This window comes from Echiichthys vipera, assembly GCF_963691815.1.
Source record: "Echiichthys vipera genome assembly, chromosome: 23".
NCBI classification, from domain to species: Eukaryota; Metazoa; Chordata; class Actinopteri; order Perciformes; family Trachinidae; genus Echiichthys; species Echiichthys vipera.
Genome location: NC_139848.1, coordinates 7,470,660 through 7,495,264, shown reverse-complemented (window position 1 = coordinate 7,495,264; position 24,605 = coordinate 7,470,660). Strand labels below are relative to the sequence as shown.

The window sequence follows — 24,605 nt, the reverse complement described above, 5'->3', positions numbered from 1 at the left end:
CTGTGGAGAAAAAAGGTTAGCTATGCTTGTCAAATTTTATTAGCCAGAAGGCACTCTTTGTAGCCGGAGCAAGAAACAGGGAGATGAAGATGAAAGAGGAGTGAGGGAAAAGAGAGAGAGGCCGAAAAGCAGAGCGATGTAAAGACTTGTGAGAGAGTTGTGTTGTAAAAAATGCACCATTGCGCTAAGAAAAGGAAGATGAAGGTGAGCTTGTAAGCTAAGACAAGTTGATGACACATCGGTGAGCATCCGCACAGTTTTTCTACCATGTGGCACAAGGAATACATGGCGCCGAGTTTACCTGACACCGTGACCGATCCTCTAATCGCTGTGGACAGACTTGACCCATTTTTGAAAGAAGCTACGAGGTCTTTTGGATGTAGACTTCCTTTTTCCTCCCTGCGGTTTTGGTGCAACCCTGAAGACACGTTACCCCCTATAGAGGGAAAAGACAGGAGGCAACAGTGTGCAAAACTGACATTATATAAGGAGACTTCCCATTAAGGCAGATGCAGAAAGTCACTATTTCTGTACGGCAAACACAAAACACATTCTCTTGTTTTTGTCTGTGGATTTAGTTGTCAGGCAACACCTGCCTGAGGAAGAGCTCAAAGAGAAAGGATAAGTTGTTCCCTTGAAAACAACACATCATTAGTGTAGACTGCACATTAAGTCCTCTATGCCTTTAAAGCCTATTTTACTGGAACCCTATCTTCGCAATTAAAATGTTTCCCCTTTGAATTGGAGCAGCTCCTAGCTTTTCTTTTGTTCATGGTCAGTTACGCGGAGGTTACTGGAAGCCAGTGTCAGATTAAGAGTTCGAGTTAATCACGTTTCTTGTTTTATGGCGTTGCACTAAAACACAGAACACAGATGCTAAATGAGTAATACGTCTGTTGTGGAAATAGTTGTGGCTCTAAATGGGTGGCCTAAGTGTGAGACAGTATGCTTGGAGTTGCATTATGGGAAGTGTAGTATACAGTGCTTTTGGGGAGTGACACATTTTAAGGACTGAACGTCAGGGTATCTCTGTATCTGATGCTTCGATCTTGAACATTATCCGTACAAAAAGTGCAAGACCAATTCTGCTTGGGTTACATTTCATCAGGGCGGCGCAATATGATGATATACAACGTAAAAACCACCTAAAAATGTTGATTATATACATGTTTTTCTGTATCAATTTTATTGCAAGGTTGAAAAACCAGTAGACGAACAAGGGCTCGGCAGTATGACCACAACCGTCAACACACGACAATCGTTTTGCACACCAAGTATAAAAAAATATTTACGATAGACATTTTTATATGTCTATGTCATTTATATATTGTCAGCCCTTGGCCGTACTGCATCACGGCAGTATTTATGCAAATTAGATGGCTCCTTATGTTCTGATCCTTGCACGTGGGAGTGAAGCTGAGTTGAGGCTAAATGCTAACCCTGGAATTGCTAAACTCTCGCAAAATGATTAAGATTAGGCATTGACCTTGAATGCTAAGGTTGGACATTGATCTCGAATGGTTACAGGTTTCAGTAAGACTCAAAATGGTAACACACTGGAGCTCAGACAGTATAAAAAGGGACATATCTTTATACGGGGGGGTGGGAATTAAACCCCTCTTTGTTTTCCCATCACTTCCACATTGGAGCTCCACTGACTGTCTCTTCCCAATACTACACCAGGAAGCCTAACATCGGCCGCACACTTTGATGTGTGCTTACCTCCAGCACGCAGGCTGCAAAACTGCCTGCCTGAGCTTCTTTTTTTCTTCCCCCTAGTGCGTTGTGTTTAAATCAGCTGGCAGCAGCAAGAAGAAGTCGCCATACCAGCCGGCAGCAGCGTACACTTCCTAATTAATCTGCCCCCACACTGGCTAACACCACGGGATAGTTGCTTTCCTCACACATTCCCTCCCGCTCGCTTTCATACAGCAGACGGTTTTGTTCTCACTCCAGTTCCCCCTGCTCTCCCTTTCACTCTTTTCCAAGTTTCCGTCTCCGTCTTTCTTGTTTGGTTTGGTTTTTTGCTCTCATTCTGTCTTCTGATGCGCCGTTCACTTGCTGCTCCTGTGTCTCATCTTCTCCCTCTCTTCGTTCAGTCTTCCTCCTCCACTTCTTCTTCTCTCCGCGCTCTCAGATCAACCTGCATAGTCAGATACTCTGAAATATGGATGAAATATGAGGAAAACCAGGTCTGACTTAAGTGGTAGCAATTTCTGTGGCTGAGCTACGGTAGAAAAATAAGACTGTATTGATGTACCGATTAGATGTGGTCTATTTAAAGGTTACAAGACACCAACTTACCACCTACGTACATCACATATTTGTGTCAGGAATATTAGTACAGAGCCCCGGTCACTGACACAATCTGCTTAAAGGTTTATTCTGGCTTGTATCGCCCCAGTATGTGCAGCTAACCTGGAGGTTTGTCTTCGGCCTGTCCGAGCCCAGCTGACTCTGCTCTGTTGAGAAAAATCACTAAAGCTTAGATGTGTTGTTTTCATGCAGTCGGCCTCGGTTCTGCAGACAGGCAATCAGCAGCGGTTATTAGCTGCTGATGACAACTGGGAGGCCTACCTGTCTCTCCACACACACACACACACACACACACACACACACACACACACACACACACACACACACACACACATACACACACACACACACACACAGGATATAACACGTGTCTGCTTTTACAGACACATACACACATCCCTCTCTCCCTCTTCTGCCACTGTTTGTAAAGCAGCCCGCTGAATTGTCAACCCCTCAAAGTGCTACTCAACCAAACTCAAGCCCCTCCACCCTCCCGCTAAATGTTTTTATCCAGAATCAGCCTCTGCCTTCAGCTATTAATATGATAATATTTGGCGTTTGTCAGTGATGGAGGCCACAGCATAATGAGATAATTACAGTGTTGTTTCACCGGGAGAGCGACACACACACGCTCAATCAAAATGGCAGCCCTAATTACGGGCCCAGGGATTGGCTAATGGGTTCAGTAGAAGAGGGGTGGCGTGAAAAGAAGAAAAAACCACAACACATCTCAACTTGGCTCCGTGCATCCATTCTCCGAGGGTCTGGTTGTTTGTTTGTGCGTGGTGGGCGGCTGAGGGTAAGTAAGAGTAATAAAAAGCAAGTAATCAGTGAATAAATAAATAATACAGGGAGATTAAGTGTGAATATCTTAACAGCAAGGTTGTCTGCAGGACGCAGCACTTTGGGGGGAGACAGAGATTAGTATTGATTAGCGAAGTGTTCAAACCAACCATTAAACCAATCTGAAGAAGCAACAATTAGCACGGCTTAATTCCGCCCCAGATATCCATCTTTATAAAGAAGAAGCATCTCAGCTGCCTCTGTAACTTTTTCCCTTTTTTTTTTGAAACTCCACACAGCTAGCAGGAGTGAGTGTTGTGTCCTGGGCATCTTCGACAAGAATAATTGCGTCACTTTGCATATCAACACGCTGGCACAGAAGCGCGCGTGACTCAGTCCCCACTGAGCTGCATAGAAGGCTGTAACACAGCATCGGCACACACAGGCACAAACGCGCTGTCACAGTGTCCCACACACTAAATTACAAGCTACTGTATATGCAAACAGAAAATACAGACTTTTATACATTCCTGAGGTTCTCTTCACACACAAGCGCACACTCGGAGACAGATTTTTCTAATTAAAGGCAGGGTCACAAGAGAGACTTAAACACGTAAGCTATGTACTTCACTAATGAACCTCTCTATCCGCTCTGTGTCTCTCGGCCTTCTCTCTCTCTCCTTCGCTCCGTTTCGGTCAATATCTGCCCGGGGGTCAGACCATTAGAATGTACGGCACATTGCCGGTTTGATGAAGGCTATGTGGGTGTTTACGTGTCGGACAAAGGCCTTCCCCGCGTGTAGCTATGAAGGGTCTTTGAGTTTTACAGATGCAGAGGAAGGTTGGAAGGTTGCTTTTTTAATCTTTTTGTATATATATAGTATATTTATATACATATTTATTTATGTGTGTGTGTGTGTGTGTGTGTATCTCCTCAGGACGAAATAGCAAATATCATACCAGTGTCAATATGAGATACCCGTTTCCAATGCAGCAAGTAAACACAGATAAACGCTAGCACTGACATACTTTGGTCGCACATACTGAAGGATTGTGCTCACTCAGGCGCACCATTTTTGTGTGTGTGTGTGTGTGTGTGTGTGTACGTGTGTCTGTGTGAGTGTGTGTGTGCGTGTGCGTGTGTGCGCGCCCATACCCTTGTTTGTGTCAGTTCTGCACGCTCAGGTGTGTGTAGCTTGTCGGGCATGAAGGTCCAGTGAGCACGATAATGTTTCTTTTAAAATTTTGGCCTCATTCTGTCCTGAGTTGAGTCCCTTTGCTGGCGGCCGCCTCTTTATTATTGTTTCACTCTCCTGCAGAGGTCAGGTTTAGCAGGATAATTTGGCTGTTGACTTGTCAGCGTGTCTCTGTGTTCAATAAGGAGAGAGCCGGGCTGCACCGGTCGACAGCATCTGACTTTTAACTGAAAAGGCACATCCATCAAATGTTTTAATACTATTTTTTGCTCCACTGTTCTCACCTTGGTTTTCTCTGTCAGCTGTAGAAAGTTCAGTTGAGGCGCTGATGTCTTCTCAGAGGCAGTGCTTTGTGGATATTATCTGTCTGCCTGTCAGTCTTCCCTGTGCTGTCAGGGGTTGTCGCTGCAAAGAAAGAAATACAGGTGGATTGAAGAAAGGATTAAGCTGAATGCACCATGTTACCCCTGGCTGTTTCTTCATTTTTTAACCCCCCTGCTGTGGTGGAAATTAAAGCGTTTATTGTGGAATTAGTTCTCAATTTGATTTCATTTATTGCAGCCGAGGAATGACAGCAACAACACCACCTATATTTGTGTATAGCATTGATAGCAGTGGATCCGGCGCTCCAGGTTGCGTGCACTGTAGCCACAGGGGGAAGCCGTACATCATTCATCTGCACACACTGGCCACATTGCCACTGCACAGATCTGGATTTAAATCAGCAAAATATCTCTCAGGCCCAACGGGGAGTCAACTTAGGGCCTGTCTGGTTTGCAAAACACCACCTTTCCAGCTTAATTTCCACCTCCTTCTCCGTCTCTCTGCAGTGATCAGCGTCTCCAGGTGCTGCGGAGGGAGTACCTGCAGGCCCGAGCCGCTCCAGGCTACGACGAGCTAGATGCCGCGCGACGCAGACTCCTGGAGCACGATCCACACCGGGTGAGTGTTCATGCCTGTGGGCGTGTAGCCTAGACATTTTTTTTAGTCCTTTAGTTGTTGCAGAAAGAGCATTTCTGCTTCTTGCCCTAAACATCCATCAGAACACCTTGGAAGGACATGTTCTACAGAAAAACACACACCCACACTGGACACTCGTTTAAAAGATTGAGATGTTAAAGGCAGGTATATGTGTGTCCACGTCTCCAGAGCACTCCAGTGTTCTGTGAGCCCAGCCTGTTTTCCCCTGTGCCTTTCTCGGGCTATTTTCAGCTCTCTTGTTAACATTTTGAGGTGCTGTGTGCCACCGAGGCGCCGCCCGCTCTCCTCCTCATTTAGTTTATGGAGAGATCTATTAGACCGGTGACATTTCCATCCACCCTCTCTTTTAGCTCTGCACCACAGCCCTCTCTCTTCTCTTATTGCTTTTCCACTTTTCCTCTCCGGTATTACTGTCCTTGTTCCCTCTTCTCTCTCTTTCTTATTTTGGCAAGGACAACAATGGGCTGAAATCTCTCTGTAGTTGCCTCTCCTAACCAAGCTGCACTGCTAAATGTCCCTGAACCTGCATCGATCCGGCCTGAGGATTCATTTCATTTACCTCCGTACACTCCCGAACTCCGCATACTCACCATGGAAATCAATAGCCATTTATCAGCCATTTGAAGATGGAATTTTTTTAATAGCGAGCCCACGGATGCAGAAAATCACACTTTGATCCCAATCAGAACCACAGGGTCTTTTGCGAAGACATTTCCTCCGAGCTAGATTTCTTTTTTTTTTTTCTATTAAATGACACAACTGAGCAAAGGAAGGAGCGGAGGCATCTCGCAAATATGGGATGGATTTACTGACAGCGTCTCCGATACCCAATCACCTGAGACAACCCGCATCCCGCTGTGCTCGTTTCCTCGCTTATTGTGCTGTATGTGTTTATCGAGCAATGAAGCTCTGAGAACCCATCTTCATTAGGCGCTCGCAGACACACACCACGGATGCTTACTTTGAGGCCTGCAGGGGCTTCATCACTCATTACACATCCCAGTGCAGCATGTGTTTCTGCCATCGGTTCGCCGCGACTCAGTCGGTACCGAAACTCTGATGCAATTAAAGCGCAGCGAGCACGAGGCACAACCTCTGATCTGTTGTTTTTCACCCAAAAAACAGACAGCGGTGAAAGGCAGCAGTGGGATCCTCCCCTGAGGAGCCCGATAATGAAACACCCCACTCACAATCACACACACACACACACACACACACACACACACACACACACACACACACACACACACACACACACACACACGTATAAAGCGAGAATAGAAACAGTTAAACACCCAGGAAGTTATATTGGGTAAAAAAAAAGATGATAATGGAATGTATTGAAACACAACGGGATGGCTGAAAAAGGTACTGTGAAATAATATTTTAAAACTATAAATCAATTTTTTTTGTACAAGCTGAAGCTTTTCCAAGAGTTTCCTCGCCCCTGAGTAGTGTCTGCAGGCCTCTCACACACACACACACACACACACACACACACACACACACACACACGCACACACCCTGTAGAGACATGACCACCAAAAGAATAAGCAGAGACATGAATAGATCTCCTTACCACAGTCTGAGCTTTTGTACTCGTTTTTGTTTATGTCGACTCGGGTGAGTCCTCCATCTGTACGGACGACATGGACAGAAACGCACACAGGCGCATGATACACACTCGTGCCTCTCTACGTTGCCTTTAAGAAAATCAAATACATTTATACCAGTCTTAGAAGAGTCTTGCATTTACAGCTAGACTAAATAAGTCGACATAATGAAACAGGAGTCTTGTTTGAGTGTAGGAAAGACATAATGGAGTGTTTCCGTTGACGCTTGCTCCCCTTCAAGTGCTGACAAAGTGGACTTAACAGCGTCCGCACCTTTCCATTCACCAGGACATTAGTCCACACACATTTACCTATTTTCTCTCTCCGTGTGGTATGACAATGGCGTAAATGCAGACCACTTGAGCGCGGCATTCACTTGCTTTGTCCTTGTGCGGTCTGCCTTTTAGCTGCCGCCACCTCCAAACACCAGCGCTGCGCTGCTCGTTTAACGCTCAGCCGTTTCTGTAGCCTTGAATGGTTAAAAAGGTTTTTTCCTAGCTCTCCACACAAGGCCAGGAGCACCATTCTCCCTCTCTGAGTGGTTTATGCGTGATTGAAAGAGAAGACGTGTGTGTGTGTGTGCGTGCGTGCATGTGCGCGTGTGTATAACCTAAGCTAACGTAAACAAAAGCAAGGATAAAAGACTGCGGTTACGGTATCTATTCATGTCTTTGTTTATTCTTTCAGCGGCTGTCTATCTACATGATCTGGAGGTGGAGTTGTGAGTTGTGCGCGTGTGAGTTTGTGTGTGTGCACTGCTAAATCTGGTCTTCAAAAAGGACTCCATGTCCCTTCCTCATTCTCTCCAATAAGCCTCCTCTCCCTCCGTGTCCCTGTCTATCTATCTGTCTCTAATTTGACCCTTCCCCCATGTTCTCTGTCTGTGGATAGGTCACACTTGTAATTATGACAATCACACTGTCCCCTTCTCTGGCTCTATTTTCAGTATATGTTAATGATAGGCTCTCTGTAATGTCCTGATGGCCAATTAAGCCACAAAAGTGCATGAGCAGTTTCTTTTTCTAGACGTTGGGAGCGATGCTTATGATTCTAACTCAATATTTCAATAACTGACTACAATAGTTAGTCTTCTTATATAAAGGAAGACTCGATGTAGCTTCCTTAAAGTACGGTGTCTCTCGTGAGTGAGACTGATTTTTAAAAATAATGGTCAAAAACAAAGCAGCAACCGAGATATCCCGTGTGTTAGTCCCTACATTGATGAAGCTCTATCAACGCAGTAACATATCTGCACTGCTTTCATACAGTTTATCATAACTGAACCATCAGAGGTTCTGTGCTAGACGACCACATTTGGATCAGCTCCTATTATCTTCAGGTCTATTTGGGCAACTTGTCTGAGTCTGGACAGCCTTCTGGTCCCTTTTGACTCGACTGACTTGAAAATGAATTTGCGCATTTTACACATTTTCGATTTTCGATGCTACATATTTTAAAATGGTTGAATCCTCCATTTCCGCCGTATGGATACATGGGTACCAGCTGCTCTTTCTGCTCTCTCTTTCCTCCGACAGTGAGTCGACGCACACAACGATGCAGATATATAGATGATATCAATACTGTACAATGTATTGTAATGCTAGTCTTCATGTTCCCAGGAGTCTGAAATGATTTTGTTTTTAAAATGTTTGCAATATCTGCCAAATAGAATGACAATCGAGGGATATTCACATAATTGATGCAGTTGTGGTTCACTAATTTGTATTGTCTCACTTTGATTTTAGAGGTTTAAGTATCACAAGTATCACATTGTTTTTGTCTTTGTTGATAATGTATTTCTCATTTTCTTCTTCCTTTCTCTCTGTAACTGTTGGCCTATTTGCCCCCTAGTGGTCATTATAGGACATCTAATATGCATCTTTGTTCACTGTAGTCCTCATTGCATGTCTATGGCATGTTTATTATAATGTAGATGTAGTTTATGTGCAATTTAGCTGACCACGCATAACACAGTGAGCCTGAATCTTGTTTAGCCAGTGTGACAAAGACACACAGGCCGGACACACGCACACACGCACACACACACGCACACGCACACAAACTCATGCATCTTATCTTCAACTCATTACCCTATGAATCGTAAACAACCGTGGCAGCACACGAGACACCTTAATGACCGCAGAAGTCACAGAACACCACACAGGGAACTACACACTCAGAGTCATTATAAAACACACGCACAGAGACACTCACCCAAGTCCAGATACGACTTGTCATCCGTTGCGCAGCTGTTTTTTGCACTTCTCTCTAATGTCGTGTGTGTGTGGACATCCATCACCTTGATGATATTTTAATGTCACATCCTCGGGCTGTCTCAATCTCTCTCCCTCTCTCTCTCTCACTTTTTTTTCTCTGCCTCCCACACGTCGGCCATCACTTCATAAATAAACCCCCACATCATTAAGTAAACACGCGCCAGCCTGTCACAGTGATAGATGGCCTAAACACACGCACACACATACGCACACACGTACAGGCACTGGTGATCTGTGCGGGATGCTTCATGCCCACAGGCGAAAACGCCCCGATGGATGTTTGCGCATGTGCACGTATTCATCTGGGAACTTGAACGCAATGTACGAAACAACGTCAGAAAGTTATTATCAGCAGCAGATTTCCATATGTGAACCCGCTTCAAAATTAGTTTTGTTTACTGGTGAGATTTGTTGGCGCCTGCCGTGCCGCAGCAACTGGCCGCCACTGCTTTCACCTTCAAGTTCCTCCCCTTACCACACACCTTCTGCTGTGAGCCATTCAGCCCCTCTCTGTCTCACTCACCAAAGACACGCTCGCACAGAGCATGGGGGTGTAATGGATGTGTTGGCAGGCTAGTCCCGCTGTGTGCCCACTGTCGGGGGAAAAAGCTGCCACAAAAAAACTGCTGTAGCCCAGCAGAAAGCTGCTTATAAAGACAAGAGGGGGACCCATGGGAGAGAGGAGTGAGGAAGCAAGTAAACGAGGGAGAGAATAGGAGGGGAATGGGAAACAGGGAAGGAGGAGTTGCAGCAAGGCAGCCACTCAGATACACGGAAAGCAAGAGGGGTACAGAGAACATATGTGTTTATAAGGAACGGAGAGAACATGACAAAGCAATAAAGCAAAAGTGGAAGCAAATAAGCGTTAAAGAGGCGCCTTAGGAGGGAGGTGGGTTGGCTGAGGAATCGCACATTTAGGGAGGGGAAGCTGGATTGGCATGAGGAGGAGACAGATGGGACAGAACTGACAGACGCATGGAGGCATAGACATAAACGACTGAAGGAATGGAGCGGGGGAGGAGAGAAAGATGGTTTCAGGTTGCTTAGAGTGAGGCAACCATGGAACGATCTTGAACATGATATGAAAGACCCCATAATGTAAAAAGTGAGATTTCCATGTCTTTTTATGTTATAAAGCAGGTTGAGGTGCTGTATAAATACTTTGAAAGTATCAAAACACTCAACCCACAGAGAAATTCGCACAGTACGTACAGAACTATACTATATATAGGTGGAAATTGATGCTGTGGTGCTGTTGCATGCTGAGTGCAGACCTTTAAATGTCTACCCAAGGGCGCAAAAAGGGAGCTGCGTGTTCAACTGAAATACATATTTATCTTGTAAATGAATGTTCTGTACTCTTTTGGCCTCCATCTCATGCACAGCCCTCTATCCTTCTCTCTCTCCCTCTCTCTCTCTCTCTCTCTCTCTCTCTGCGCCGCTGTCCAATAAATTAGGAACTTTTTCAAATCAACTGTTAAAAACTGGTATTTATAAAAGAAGATGAATTGGAGAAAGGAGAGCGTGGGAGGCCAAGATGCTAGTTTGTGCATATGGAAGAAAGTGAGGGAGAGAGAGCAGCTGGTCCGGGGGTGTTTCTCTGAAGGAGGCTGCACTAATGTTAGTCTAATGTTAGTGTTAATCAGGTTAGCATATGCCCTGTGTGTGTGTGTGTGTGTGTGTGTGTGTGTGTGTGTGTGTGTGTGTGTGTGTGTGTGTGTGTGTGTGTGTGTGTGTGTGTGTGTGTGTGTGTGTGTGTGTGTGTGTGTGTGTGTGTGTGTGTGTGTGTGTGTGTGTGTGTGTGTGTGTGTGTGTGTGTGTGTGTGTGTGTGTGTGTGTGTGTGTGTGTGTGTGTGTGTGTGTGTGTGAATTTGAGGTTTTTACTGACGCACCTGCCATATTTTAATGAGGAAAAGGGAGAAGGATGACTGGCTGGCACACACCATCCCTCAACATCTTTCTTTCTTTATATCCTTGTCACTTTCCTGCCGTCTTAAACACACACAGACACACACACATACACACACACACACACACACACACACACAAAATCCCCATGAGAAAAGCTGCATTTGAGACGTCTAAGCAAGTTGGATTGGCTTGGATTAAGTCCTGCTTTCTATTTTTCACAAACATGCTCACAAGTTTAGAAAATGCAGCGTACTCTGGACTGACTCTACACACACACACACACACACACACTAACACAAAACATGTGCACATGCGTACACACGACGTTTAAACGAGCGCGGCCACAAACTGAACGCCCGCTCACACACATTTTATAACATACTTTTAAGAGGTAGCATACCGCAAACACATAACGACACACAATCCACAATAAGCCATGAAAAGGCAACATGTACACACATGCACGCACACACACTGTCACCATCAAAGGGCTCGCAAAACCTCCGCTTTGGCCGAACCAAAGCTGTTCTTTAGAGTTCATTTCGCTGTAGGAGGCTTCAGCCAAATCCATGCTGGCAGCTCACACACAAACTTTTTTTGAGGAAAATCTCGTAATTCAGTAATTACAAGAAATGCAGCCTCCTGATCCTGGTTTCCTCATAAGCCCCGTGCAGCAGTCGAAGCCTACGCTGATCAAAGGTTGCCCGTCAGCCCTGAATCTCTGGTACCGGGCTCGGTGCTATTCTGGCCCGTATAATTGCACAGGCCCCCGCCACAAGATTGTGTTTGGATCATACACCCCAGAATAAACCCAGAACAAGCTACAGTACTGTGACCAGCTACTGGAAAACAGGCTGAACAGGAGGAAAATGATAGAGGAGAAATAAGGCGGGAGGTTACAGGAGACTGTTGAGGTGATAATTATAAAATAAGAGCAGCGCGGCAAAGATAGAACATCTTTACAAGCCATTTAGTCCAATATTCAGTCATGCAAGATCGCTTTAGGTGAAAGTATTTACCAGGGAGGTGAGACTGGATGTAATTGCTTCTTGCACGGATACATTGAAGTGTTGCAGAATAAGGCACATTATCTGGAGAAGATGCTTCTGAAAACAAATTTTCTTTTGACGCAGGCATTTGTATATTGATTGTTAGCAGATAAGAGAGGCAGAACACTTTTTTAATCTGCTCTGATTGGTCAGTAGTTCTGAGTCTTTCACATCTGCGTCTCTGCTGCAACTTCATTGCAGTCGGGGAATGAGTGTGACAGCACTGTAGGGGCACTTTCTACCTATATATAAAATAGTTGTGACATCATAACTGTACAGAAGTCCGGACGGCTCGTTTAAAGACACAGTTTCTGAATATGGACTGTGTGCATTTCTCCGTGCTGTGTTCTGATACTTTCAGTATTTACATAGCACCTCAACCTACTCTTTAATCAAGAGACACGGACATCTCACGTTTTACACCAGGGACGTCAAAGTCAAATACATCAGAGGGCCAAAAAAACTAATTTGCTACAAGCTGAGGGCCGGACTGGTTCAATGTTTATTAAAACATATTCAAATGATCGCATATAACCTATTGAACCAATAAGAAAGTTGACATCTGCCCTGAATGCTGACGAATAATGAAGCCGAGGCGGCCCACTTGCGGCGTTGCAGTGAGTTTGCGGGCTATCATTGCATTGTGGGTAATGTAGTTTTGGTGCGTGAATAACACCAGCAGGCGGCTGTGGCGTGCGGGCCGGTTCTAATACTAATCAAATATTATCCCAGCCTTGACTTTGACACCTATGTTTTACACTATGAGACCTCTAAATGTTCCAGAATAAGGCACATTATCTGGATATGATGCTTCATGAATATTCTGAAAGCAATTGTGCTTTTAAAAGAGGTAAAACTACCAGAAACCATCTCTGTATTGATGGAATGCATCGGCCGAGAGGCAAAATCGGAGAACGCGGGGTTCATTCATTTTCATGATTCCTAAATCATTTCAAACTTTTTGACCACCCATCGCTTCACATCCTCGGCTCCTCGGGCACAAGCTGAACTCTTGCTCGCACTCCTGGGAGACAAAGACAAGAGTGAACATCTATTTGCTGCATTATGAGTCTGCCGACTGCAAGCAAGAGTTTTCACACACACGTCTTGTACCGCTCTCCCTCTTTTCTCTTCGCAAAGTCGCAATGAGCGATTCCATCCACGGACTCTTCCTCTCCGTCCTTGTCTCCCCAGCTCACCCCCGAGGCTCACACTCCTCTCCCTCTCTCCTCTTTTTGTTTTAAGTCACTTCATTCCAATGCTACACAGCAACCTTGTGAGGGTTTTAATTTTTTTTCCCCCACCTCCTCTCCCTCCTCCCCATCTGCGCCGACGTAGGCCCACAGGGACTTATTTGGTGTCTGTCTTTATCCCCACAGCTCGTCTCTGGCCTACGGGCAAACTGCTGAGTGTGATCTGTATGCAAGTTGATAGAAATCTCCCATTATGCTTCTCACTCGCGCCCGCTCTCACTTCAGAGCTCGTCACCAGTCTATTTTTGTGTTAAAGCAGGGTTGGCTTTGAGTGGGTGCATCTCTTTTCGCTGAGGTCACAGTGAAACATCTTAACCAAAAGAAGTCAAGACAATGAATTCACGCTCTGAATCGTTTTACTCAGATAATTCATCCATCATTTTGCATTTGTACACCTTTACAGTCACTTTCCTTCGCTTTGAAACAAGGTTTAAAAAACATTGACTTTGAGCTATTTCTTCATTTAATGCTCATAAAAAAGACAATGGTTAAATTAAGGTTTTTCCCATCTGCAAGAAAAGGAAACAGATAGAGGAGCCTTTTCTAAAATTCCCATATTAGCCTGTTAATGCAGGTTTTTTACACGCGGGAAAACCTGCTAAAAACAGGCAGTCTCCAACTTCTTTCCCATTGTCAGTATGCAGGTATGCCTTTCTTACTTACTGACGTACTTATTAAGTCCCTCTTTTAAACTTGATGCTGACTAACGATGGAACGATGTCCGCGCCCAGCATTGACGCAGACGGACGAGATATGTGGCTGAGATGACAAAGACTCGATGTGATGTTACCAACGGAGGCAACAGGCCTCATGGCATCGTGACGGAAAGTGGGTGAAAATGAGCGCGTCCTTCCGGGTTTCCATCACTCCGGATTGGAGCTGGAGCAGATAAATACCTGAGACCACTGTGAGGTCATTGGTCCCAGGAATGAAGGCCGACTGTAACCTTACCCACTAAAGAATAAAGCCAGGTGTTAGTGGGACCTTGTGAGCCATTTTACCAAAAGTTTTGGACAGGCAAGAAGGAAACCCTGGATACTGATGCTGATGGTTTTTGGGTGAACGGACCATTTAAAACCAGTGGAGCTAACTCTGGAGTTGGCAGGAGTTGTATCAAAATATTGTGAAGGTCAAACGCACCAACCTCGTGGCATTTGCAGCAGGCCAGTGGAGGGCATGAGGATCTGGATTCACTCATCAAAGCCTCACTGGTGGTGGTGGTGTCGACTCCCACATCCCCAAATCGGCTGCTGTAAGGAGGGGGAAACAGAAGACTGAATAACCCGTGCTGCGTCACAGAACCCACGACTCGAGAGCCGCTGGACGATGTTTTGGTGATTTTTTTGCAGCTTGTGTGCGCACCAAGGCTGCGCTCAGACTCACACGAACACACACACTCTGTATGACTGTTGTATCACACATTGGTAAAAGAAATACACAGAACAAACTGTCTCTCTCACTCACACACCCTTTGACTTACCTCTCGGGGCAGCACAAGCTAGAGAGGGAAGAATGAAGCCAACGACACGCACACATACCCACATGCTCACAGGGGTATTTGGATGTTATTTCAGTGAACAGTGGGGAGGCAAACAAACCCACAGAGGGGGTAGAGTAACAGGGACATAGCTCCAGTAAATAAACAACACCCCATGGCCACTGCCATGGCCACACACACACACACACACACACACACACATACACACCGACACACTGACACACACATGGAACAGGTTTAAGATGCATGTTGATTACAGCTTCATGTGATTGCCCACACGTGCAGGTTCCCTTCCTAACGTCTAAGGCAATTTTCCGGAAGTTTAAAAAGTCACTGATTTGCTTCGAAGGCAGTTTAATTACCATCAAACCTGATATTCTGTTTGCAATCAGAATAACCCAGTAATAACAACACAAGTGTTTTACTTAACCGGCCCGGTCCACGTCATCCTGAGGAGTGATATCAATCTTCTAGCAGTCGAAAAATGCGTTTGTGGCTAATAGCCACTTAAACAAATCCGTACATATCCGTGAGTGTAAAATGTCCTTTCAAATGTGTGTAAACAGTTTGAAAGGTTAAAGCAGAGCAAGTTTATTCTGACTGATAAAGCAATCTGCGTGCAGACGTAGCAACTGATGGAAATAAGCAAGAGCCCGGTGAACTCGAGTTTATCTCATGCAGCTAATAAGCTAAACAGTCCACACTACCTGTAACATCCCCACACAGGAAGATTAAACCGTGCACGCACACACACGCACACTAACACACACACACACACACACACACACACACACACACACACACACACACACACACACACACACACACACTCACATCCAGCCGAAGTCCGAACCCAACTGTATGTTAATGTTAAAGCCATTCTAAGGTCAAGAGTTGAGACCTAAACAAACACTAACAATGAAGACAATTACCAGCAGATTGGCCTATTACCAAAATAGACTGCATTCCAGTCTGAGTGTGTGTAACCTTTGGTCCGTGTGTGTGTGTGTGTGTGTGTGCGTGTGTGCGCCATCTGCTGCTAACGAGCTGAGAGTGAGCAGGGTCCAGGTGTGGGAGTGTTTAGTGTACACTGGGGGGCAAGTGAGCCTCCTGTTTAAGATACGCACACACAGAGAGCCTCCTAATACAGCCTAATCTGGTGTGCCAACAGCTTAGCATGAAGGAAGTGCTTTGACGGTTTTTTTCCAGATTTGGTTGGTTATTAATTGGTAACCATGCCAACGAGGCATTTCATTAGAGCATTGCAAAGTTTGAATTTTGATCAGAAACTTTCTGTTGGAGAAAGACAGCCAGGCCAGTGATTTGTTAGAAAATCCACGCTCCACCTCTTTACCCATCTTAGTTAGGCGACGCAAAGATGGCGACAGCAGGACCAATACAAGCTTCATTTTGGGTCTTCAGAAACCTATGGGTGACATCACGGAGACTACATCCATATTTCATGCAGTCAATGGTTTTAACAACATGTTGCATTACATAAACATGCAGACTTGTATGTGAGTGAGTGTCTGCATATATGTTGCACACATATTGGTGTTTTTTTTCTGTATTTCCTCCAAATCTTTAATCTTTTCTTTTTGTGCCAGCTCAGTTCTTTCCCTCTCTGTCTTATCTGCTCCCTCTCCTCTCATTCAGCAGATTCTCATCGCAGTGATGGGGGAGGGGGGGTGAATGGATATAGGGGTTGGTTCCGCCTCATTGTGCCTGTCGGATGCAGGGCGTTGGGTTGAGGTTGCCAACAGGAGGTGGGCATGGGGCGCCAGGCAGAGGCTCCACACTGAGACACATGCTTAAATAGCATCCAAGATGGATGTAGGGAGGAAGAAAAAGATGGATGGAATAGATGGCGGTACGGGAGGCTAATTATGCCGTTTGTAAAGAGACGGCGCAGGAAAGCGGTTTGGAAAAAGGCAAATCTGAGCATCTCAGTCACAGGATAAAAGCCCTGCTCAGGCATTGTGTCAAAGTACTTGGACTCTCATTTGAGGTTTATTGTATATACGAGCATTGCAAATTTACAGCAGAGCCAAAAGTGCTCCAAGAAATTAATTTCCTGAGCTCCGGCAATACTTTCTGATGAAAGCGACAGCTGTGCTTCTAGAGTTGATTGGTGTGTGTGTGTGTGTGTATGTGTGTTGCAATGTGTATCATCTGGCACCGTCAAGGCAAAGCTTTCTAATTTGGAAAAATGGAAAAGTGACTTTCCACTCATTCACACTCGCACACGCTCCAAGCATTCTGCCAGAGCGCTTGTCAGCTGGTGAATTGCGGCAGTGACTCGACACAATTATACACTTTATGTGAAAGATTGTTGCTGATACGTCGAAGCTCATTTGCTTTCCCTGATGACAGAGTATTAAAAGCAGCCTCAAGATCTGCTGATTGTAAGGTTTGGGTTTGGATTACACACAAATAAATGCACACAGCCGTATTCAACTCCAAGATTAACAAAGCCTTTCAGCTTTGCACATTTCCCATAAGACACTCATGAGAAATAGGAAACTCTCTGTCTTGTGTGTGTGTGTGTGTTGTGGTCTCAGAGAGAACCTGGCTTTCCGTCAGCTACTGTCTGCACAAGACATTAACTTTTTCCACTGATGACCTCTTACAGATGCCACATGCATATGCATTTGACACACACAGCACAGTGTATGATGTTCGCAGGTTCAGGATGAGAATGCGAGCTTGCGCGGCGTGCGAGGAATAGCAAAGCGTGTGTCATCGCTCTCCACCTCCGGAGACGAGGCTTTTTGCTCACTGACCGCCTCCTCAGAAGTCTGACTGCTGCATTTTCACTCCAACCTGGGTGAATTTCATTTTGCTGTTTTACCAGTTGCCATGGTGAGACTGAGACTTGTTTCTGTGTGTTTGTTTACTTGCGCGTGTATGTGTGTGTGTGTATGCCACAGAAGTATTTCAAGGCACATTATCACTAAAGCTGGCTTTCTAATTTGGGTAAATGGGCATCCATATGACATCCATAGTGTGTGTGCGAACAAATCAATCAGACCTATGGCTGCAGGCTGTTATGTTAATACAATCAATGGACAAATAATTTCACTCATTATATCCAAACACACATTTCCTCTTCCCTTCTGCCCCCCCTTTATACTCAGAAGATGTATTATGCCTGGTTCGACACACACAAACACACACACACACACACACACACACACACACACACAGAAGGTCTTCCACCTGAGTCCCAGCTTCTTGCTGAGACTAATGCCTCCTTTACCTCACATTATGCATCTCTTTGCATAATGTCTCCTACCTGACTCACATCTCCCGACATCATATTAAACCTGACACAAGCCTTCCCCCGGCCTCCACAATATTAACATGCACATATACACACACGCACACACACACACACAAAGGCACAAAGCAACTTTAGCGAACAGAGTCTTGCCCCGGCCTTTGCCTCTGATGTGCTTTCACATCCTGGCTCCCATTCAGAGACATTAGAGCTCCCTACATTACAGAGACATGCTAATGATATCTGGTAATGCTCCACCGCTGCTGCATTGACATGCAGAATGAGCTTGAACTCATATGCACATGAAAAACACAGCAATGGACCCACATGGAGTCATTTAGACTCTCTATAGTTTGTATGATATAAAATTCTGCGTATGTCGCTGTGATGGCCTGGATCAAAGGTATCGCTGTTTACCTCTTTAGATTTGTGTGTGTGCGTGTGCGTGTGCGTGTGCGTGTGCGTGTGCGTGTGTGTGTGTGTGTGTGTGTGTCAGACCTGTGATTGCTTGTTTATGTACACACATGCACATGTCAGTTATTGTATGTACGGCTGCTTCGGTGTGTTTGACCAACGCGCTGGTGCGTGGATGTAACGCTTCAGTGCTTTATGGTGTGTTTGACCGATGAAATGTCCACTGAGTAAACAGCCTGTGTTTGTGCGTCGAAACTCGGAGCCCAGGACCTAGATTACAGATAATTGAAACTGTATGTTCTCTCATCTCTGTCTACCCCCTCAGTTAAACCCCCTTGTGTTGTTGTAACCTTACAAAGTGTCCACACATACACAACTAAATTTGATTCAATCCACACTGAGGCATTGTTTTCCACACCAACCTTACTAGAACACGTTTTGTAAGTGTCTGGAAAGCTATTCTTCTAAAAGATAGTCCCTCATTTGGTGTTTTGATGCTAGTGGACCCTTCTGTTCTCATTTACCCAGAATCCCCCTTTAATTTCTCTCCAGTCTGTAGAGCAGGAGGTGGCAGAACAGAGGTTTATCCTTCTGAGACCAAGCTGAGTAAACTGGCTGTGACATGATGCCTTTAATCCACAGTTGTTTGCCAACAGAAAGACAACCAAGAAGAAGAGATTTAGCTAGGACTAAAAATGACCTGAACCCTGTTATTGTATACCGAAGTCCTTTTCATGTAAGCAGCCTTTCCAGATTTAACCTCCTGAGCCCGGACGTGGCTTTAATCAATCTTTCCCTGGTGTGTGTCTGTGTGGATGACAGCGTGGACAACCCTTTCGCCCAAAACCTCCTCTAAATGCAATCTTCTCCATATGAACGGTGTATTTGAATAAACCGCGCACGCACACATGTTCATCGGAGGGGCATGGCGCTTACATGTGGTTACATGTGGTTACATGTGGTTACATGTGTTTATGTTACCACATGTGTGGCATTCCAGGAGTTCTCCCTCTCTTGTTTTTTTTTTTTTTGTGTCCACTGAAACCACACGGCTGCGCACAAACACACACACACATGCTTAAAAGACTCAATGAGCGTCCGCTGAGTTGAAATACTCCTGAGGTTAAACATATAACCCGAGGACATATATGTTCTGCTTCAGTAGGCCTAGAATCCGCTCACAGCTTAACACATTTTTGTTAGATCTCTACCTGACTGGCTTCTAGTGAGGGAGGTGGGAGTTCACCGCCTTGTTTAAGTGACTGAACTTTGGACCTTTTTGAGCCTCACATTCCTTGTCTTTTGCCTCCTGGCAGATGGCGCCCAGAGGAGCTGAATCTCGCCCCGCGCCCCGCTACGAAGAGGTGGACCGACAGTACCCCACACACCCCAGGTGAGACCACTCTGCGTGTGTCTTTTATTCCTCAATGCAGGGAATGAAGGGATAACTTCTTGCCACTCCCTCCCTGTGTCTCCATCACTCACACACACACACACACACACACACACACACACACACACACACACGGCACAGACTAATCCTCTTTGGAGCTTATAATTAAATCTGGAGTGTTTGCCTTGGGAGTGTCTACTCATCCCAGGAATAGGAGCGTTCAGCTCTCCAGAGAGCGGGGTACAGGCAGGGGGATCACTCACATGCACACACACACAGGATGGTTTGCTCTTATGAAGGATGTATAATGTATAACCTCTAGTGTGGGTTTAATGGAACTGCACGCGTCTTTTATATCTGTTAAAATGTTCTCAGGTCAAATTAGCCACACACACACCTCTCTACATTTTGCAGCACACACACACACACACACACACACACACACACACACACACACACACACACACACACACACAGTCCAGCTCTAAAATGAGTATTACCTGACTCGTGCACGTGAGCGCAAACGCCATCTTTGCAATGTTTCGCGGCCCCAGCAGCTAAGCGGAGCGTGGAGTGGCATGGTGCGAGGAGAGTGAGAGGAGGAGAATGAGGAAAAGCGAGGGGACACCAGGATGGAGAGGAGAAGAGTGAGAAAAAGAGAACAGTCATTTCATGGGTTATTGCCCCTCCTGATATGACAGGCACCAGGGAGCGCAGACATCAGCACTGGCTCAGGGGGAACGAGACACACCGAGAATCTGCGGGAGAGTAGCAGATTGGAGAAGGGACATGACCAAGCAGCAGAGGGACGGAGAGATTAGCCTGCTGTAGCTGTGAAGACAAACCCAAGGGAGACTTGCATAACCTTTGACAGCTCAGGCTCTGCTTAGGTACGGTTACGCAGGGAGAGAAAAAGAAGTCATGCCATACACTTAAAGAAACTTTCTCTGTAATAAAATCAAAGCAAAGTCTGGAAAATTGAAAACCTTCCCAGCCATTCAGACTGGCAGAAATGAAAGTTGCATTTATTGCTGAAATGATTATTCGAGGGCAATATTTTGATAATACATCAATCTTTTAAATAATTTCTTCAAGCAATAAAAGAGGAGATCATTTTAAATGGAACTTCTTTGGATTTCACACTGTGACATGGTCCCAAATGTTATCAAATAACAAGTAAACATCACACTATAATGTGTTTCTGAAAACTCTTTAGGTGGGGAAAAGTAATCTTGATTCATATTTCATCAGTGCTGCCTAGTGACAGTTAGAAAAGATAAATGGCAGATAAATGTTTGATTGGCCGACCTGGTCCTCTTCATCTGGACATCTGTCACAGTATGGAGGGGGACCAGACATATCTGTCAGAGAAAATAAAACATTAGCTCAGCAGATTTGTCTGGTTCTCAGGCCAAACCATAGGAAACTAATCTGTGGATCAATAGATAATTAAAATAATCATTACTGTAGTTCCAGTGTTGTTGTTATACTTCAACTGTCTTCCAAAAACACATGGAAAAAGCAGGTTTCTTTCTTCTGTAACGTTTAACTGTATTGTATAAAACATGACAGCGCAGATGTCTTAAATGTACGTGAAGGTGTGAATATGAGAAATCAGGTTCAAATAATGTTCATTACCTCGAAAAAATGTTCTCACCGTTATTTAACAGTCATCCTCTCCTCTTGGAAGTATTTTAGGCCCAAGACCCACAGGATACCATCCGTTTGGAAGGGTACAGTTAACATGCTTTTGGGAACATTTGCCTCAGCAAAAGAGCCAACAAGGCAGAGAAAAAGTGCCAGCTAGAGTTTGAACACTATTCAAACTCACGTGTTTGTTTGTTTCTGATTTTTCTGTTAAGATAAATCACGACTCCTCAGTCCTTAAAACCCCTCTGACTCCCCCTAGAATAAATACGAGAGGAGGAGGCAAATGTATTCCTTTTTTTCATCAAGGGGGAAAAACAGGAGAAAAAGAGAGAGCAGACACTGCAGTGAATTGAATCCATTTTTCAAAGTGGAGCTGAACTTTGTGCAAAATCCCCCCGGGGCCCGCCATTATTGAAAGCCATTTCCTCTCAAAATGAGTGCGGCTCCACCATTGGCCTGGCACTCATTAGCATACATTTGGCCTGCCTTTGTGTGGAGCCGGCTGGGGCTGCAGCTGGAGGGGTGGGAGTGAAGGAGGTGAGTGGGTGTATGTGTGTATGTGTGTGCATGGATAGTACAGGAGATGTTGCAAAGCACCTCACAGATGGAAGCATATGGAGAGAGAGAGGAGAGGAGATTCAAGGTGCTCAGGCAGACATTTAAATATTCCACATTCAGTGTTGTTAAGTGCTGATATGTGCATTATAAAAGCACATGAGTGTAGTTATTGTAGTTGTGTTTTTTCTCTTCCCATTGGTTTAAGAGTTTTGTAACTTTAAGGAGCACAACAAATTCCCCTTCACACAGTCAAATAAACAGCAAGTCGGAGTTTGCCATGTTACCTTCTTACTTCCTCGATTGTATCGGAAAACATTTCTGCAGCCCAACCCAGATTTGTCTGACTATTCCCACCTCTCAAATCAGGAGTTTCTTTGGGCGTGAAGGGATGCCAAAGCAGCAGGGTAAGAAAGTGGACCTCAGCCTGGGACTTAGTGCCGAAAGCTACTGCACGGCAGCCAACAGGAGAAGTCTGGGAAAGAGGATTTGGAAAGAGGGCTGGAAGAGGCAGCGTCGAGAGGTTTGCCCCAGGGAGGGTGATAGTGCTACTTTGGCTCTTGCCTCCCTCTCCACTGGCCATTAACGCTGGGGCGCAGCTCAGCCTGCCGATCGGCTCCACGCTTGGGGGGACACACAAATGCGAGCACACACACGGCCATATGGAGAACATTAACATCATTACCAATTCAAAGCAGCAGGTCAGGGGCGCAGCGACCCAGCCCCAGGTTATCCAATCAGAGCACCCCCTGACCCACTCCCCCAAGGTGATTGGATTAGGGGCCGGGTTGGCGCGGCAACGTTGCTGGCCGGGGCTGATAATTGGCTGATTAATGTGAAGCCGATGGCCAGTGAGTCAGAGAGCACACCGTACAGGCTCCAAGGAGCTCCTGTCACATCTGGACAATAGAGACGACCCACTAAGAAGGACAGAAGGTGTGTGTTTGCCAGTGGCAAAGGTCTTCACACGTCCAGTTGGTTCATAGTAACCAAGACTCAACATGGGATCCAAGTCTGGCCAGGTTCAAATTATATTCAGTGTAGTATTCAAGTGGAAGCACAGGAAAAACATGGCTGCTGCTTCTCATTCTGCACCAGTGTTGGAGCCCCTTTCTGTTTGGGTCTGTGTGATTGAGTCTGGGCCCAGCTGCCCTCAGGTCCCTTTTGGGTCCGTTCTCCTTTGGATGTCAACGTAGCTGTTTTCTCATGTGAACGCCGGACCATGTCTGACAAATCCGGTCAAGACATTGTCCGAATTTTCCCTTTGACAAATGTTCTACCCAACGGGAGATCATCTGTGGCAGATGCGTTCTCACTCACTAGAAACGTTCTGTTTGGTTTTAGACGAGGGGTGGCGCCTTGGTAGAGCGTGCAGGAGGCAGGACACGATCTGCAGTGATGGAGCCAGTTCACGATTTGGCCATAAACAAACGGGTCTCCTGCCGTTCCTTGAATTTGTCTGACGATTTTGGCGTCAACCCCTCTCCATAAGAAGTTCACAAGTCTCGTTGTCCCTCCACTTCGACCTTTCATGCCATATTCATGTAAATAATTCCTATAAAGAGTTTGTATTCCTCCATTTTCTGCGAGCTGCATGACAGAAACATCATCAAATGAGCTGCTTTATTCACACATGGGCTCAATCAGAGACTTTGGACTATGGAGCTGCAAGGCTCAAGACCATCGGATGTCAAATGCAACTGATGTGGACATTTCCCTCATACAGCTATGCAGGGTAATGTCTTGATAATTTAAGGTTTGCAGTGAATGTGTAAAAGGGGCTTCCGTCAGTCAGTTTGTCAGTCCACCACTTATGGGCTCCCAAAGACCTCAAGTCTTTTTGCATGTGTTTGCAGTCGTTCTAAGGAGCCTCTCAGCTCTGTCGCTTGTGGAGTGACTGAACTCTCAGCGCTCTCAGCAAGCGCTCTCTGCCCCTCCTCAAAAAAAGCAGAGGGCAACATCTTGATTGTCCTCAGCATGTCGAGTATCCTCCGGTATGTGGGAAAGCGTCCTTTAACCACTCTCTCCTGACCTTCCTCACACACGTACGCACTTCACCAGTCTTTCAGCCACTTGGTTTGCTCCATCATGTCTCAGCACATGAACCTTTTCACCCCAGGGCTGTGTCTGCTCAGTCCCTAATGAGCCATGCCCAGGCCGCACACACCTAGCAACACCAAATAGAAAGGAATAAACGTCTCAGTTCCCTTCTGAGTGAACACAATTGATTACAATAGGATGAATAAATAAGGAGAGAGAGGAATATTAAAAATGAAAAACCCCTTCTAAAATACTCATGAATTTGTCAAATGGAAATAAGCTTTGAAAATGTCCTTGCACGGTTGGATGGTTGTATTTATTGCAAAGGTCTGTTATTATTTTAGCGCCGTAATATTGTTAGGGCCTGTTGCTTGAAGCTCGCGGTGAATCCGGACGG

General features: G+C 45.5%; 1 protein-coding gene across 2 annotated transcripts in view; it reads left to right on the top strand.

Moving 5' to 3' along the window:
* Window positions 1-24,605, top strand: part of pard3ba (par-3 family cell polarity regulator beta a) — a 133,107-nt gene that overhangs the window by 99,750 nt on the left and 8,752 nt on the right. For both annotated transcript variants that reach the window (XM_083938336.1, XM_083938335.1), the window contains exons 22-23: window positions 5,126-5,237; window positions 19,887-19,963. In XM_083938336.1, coding sequence (XP_083794462.1) covers window positions 5,126-5,237; window positions 19,887-19,963 — 189 coding nt within the window. The remainder of the gene's footprint in view (window positions 1-5,125; window positions 5,238-19,886; window positions 19,964-24,605) is intronic.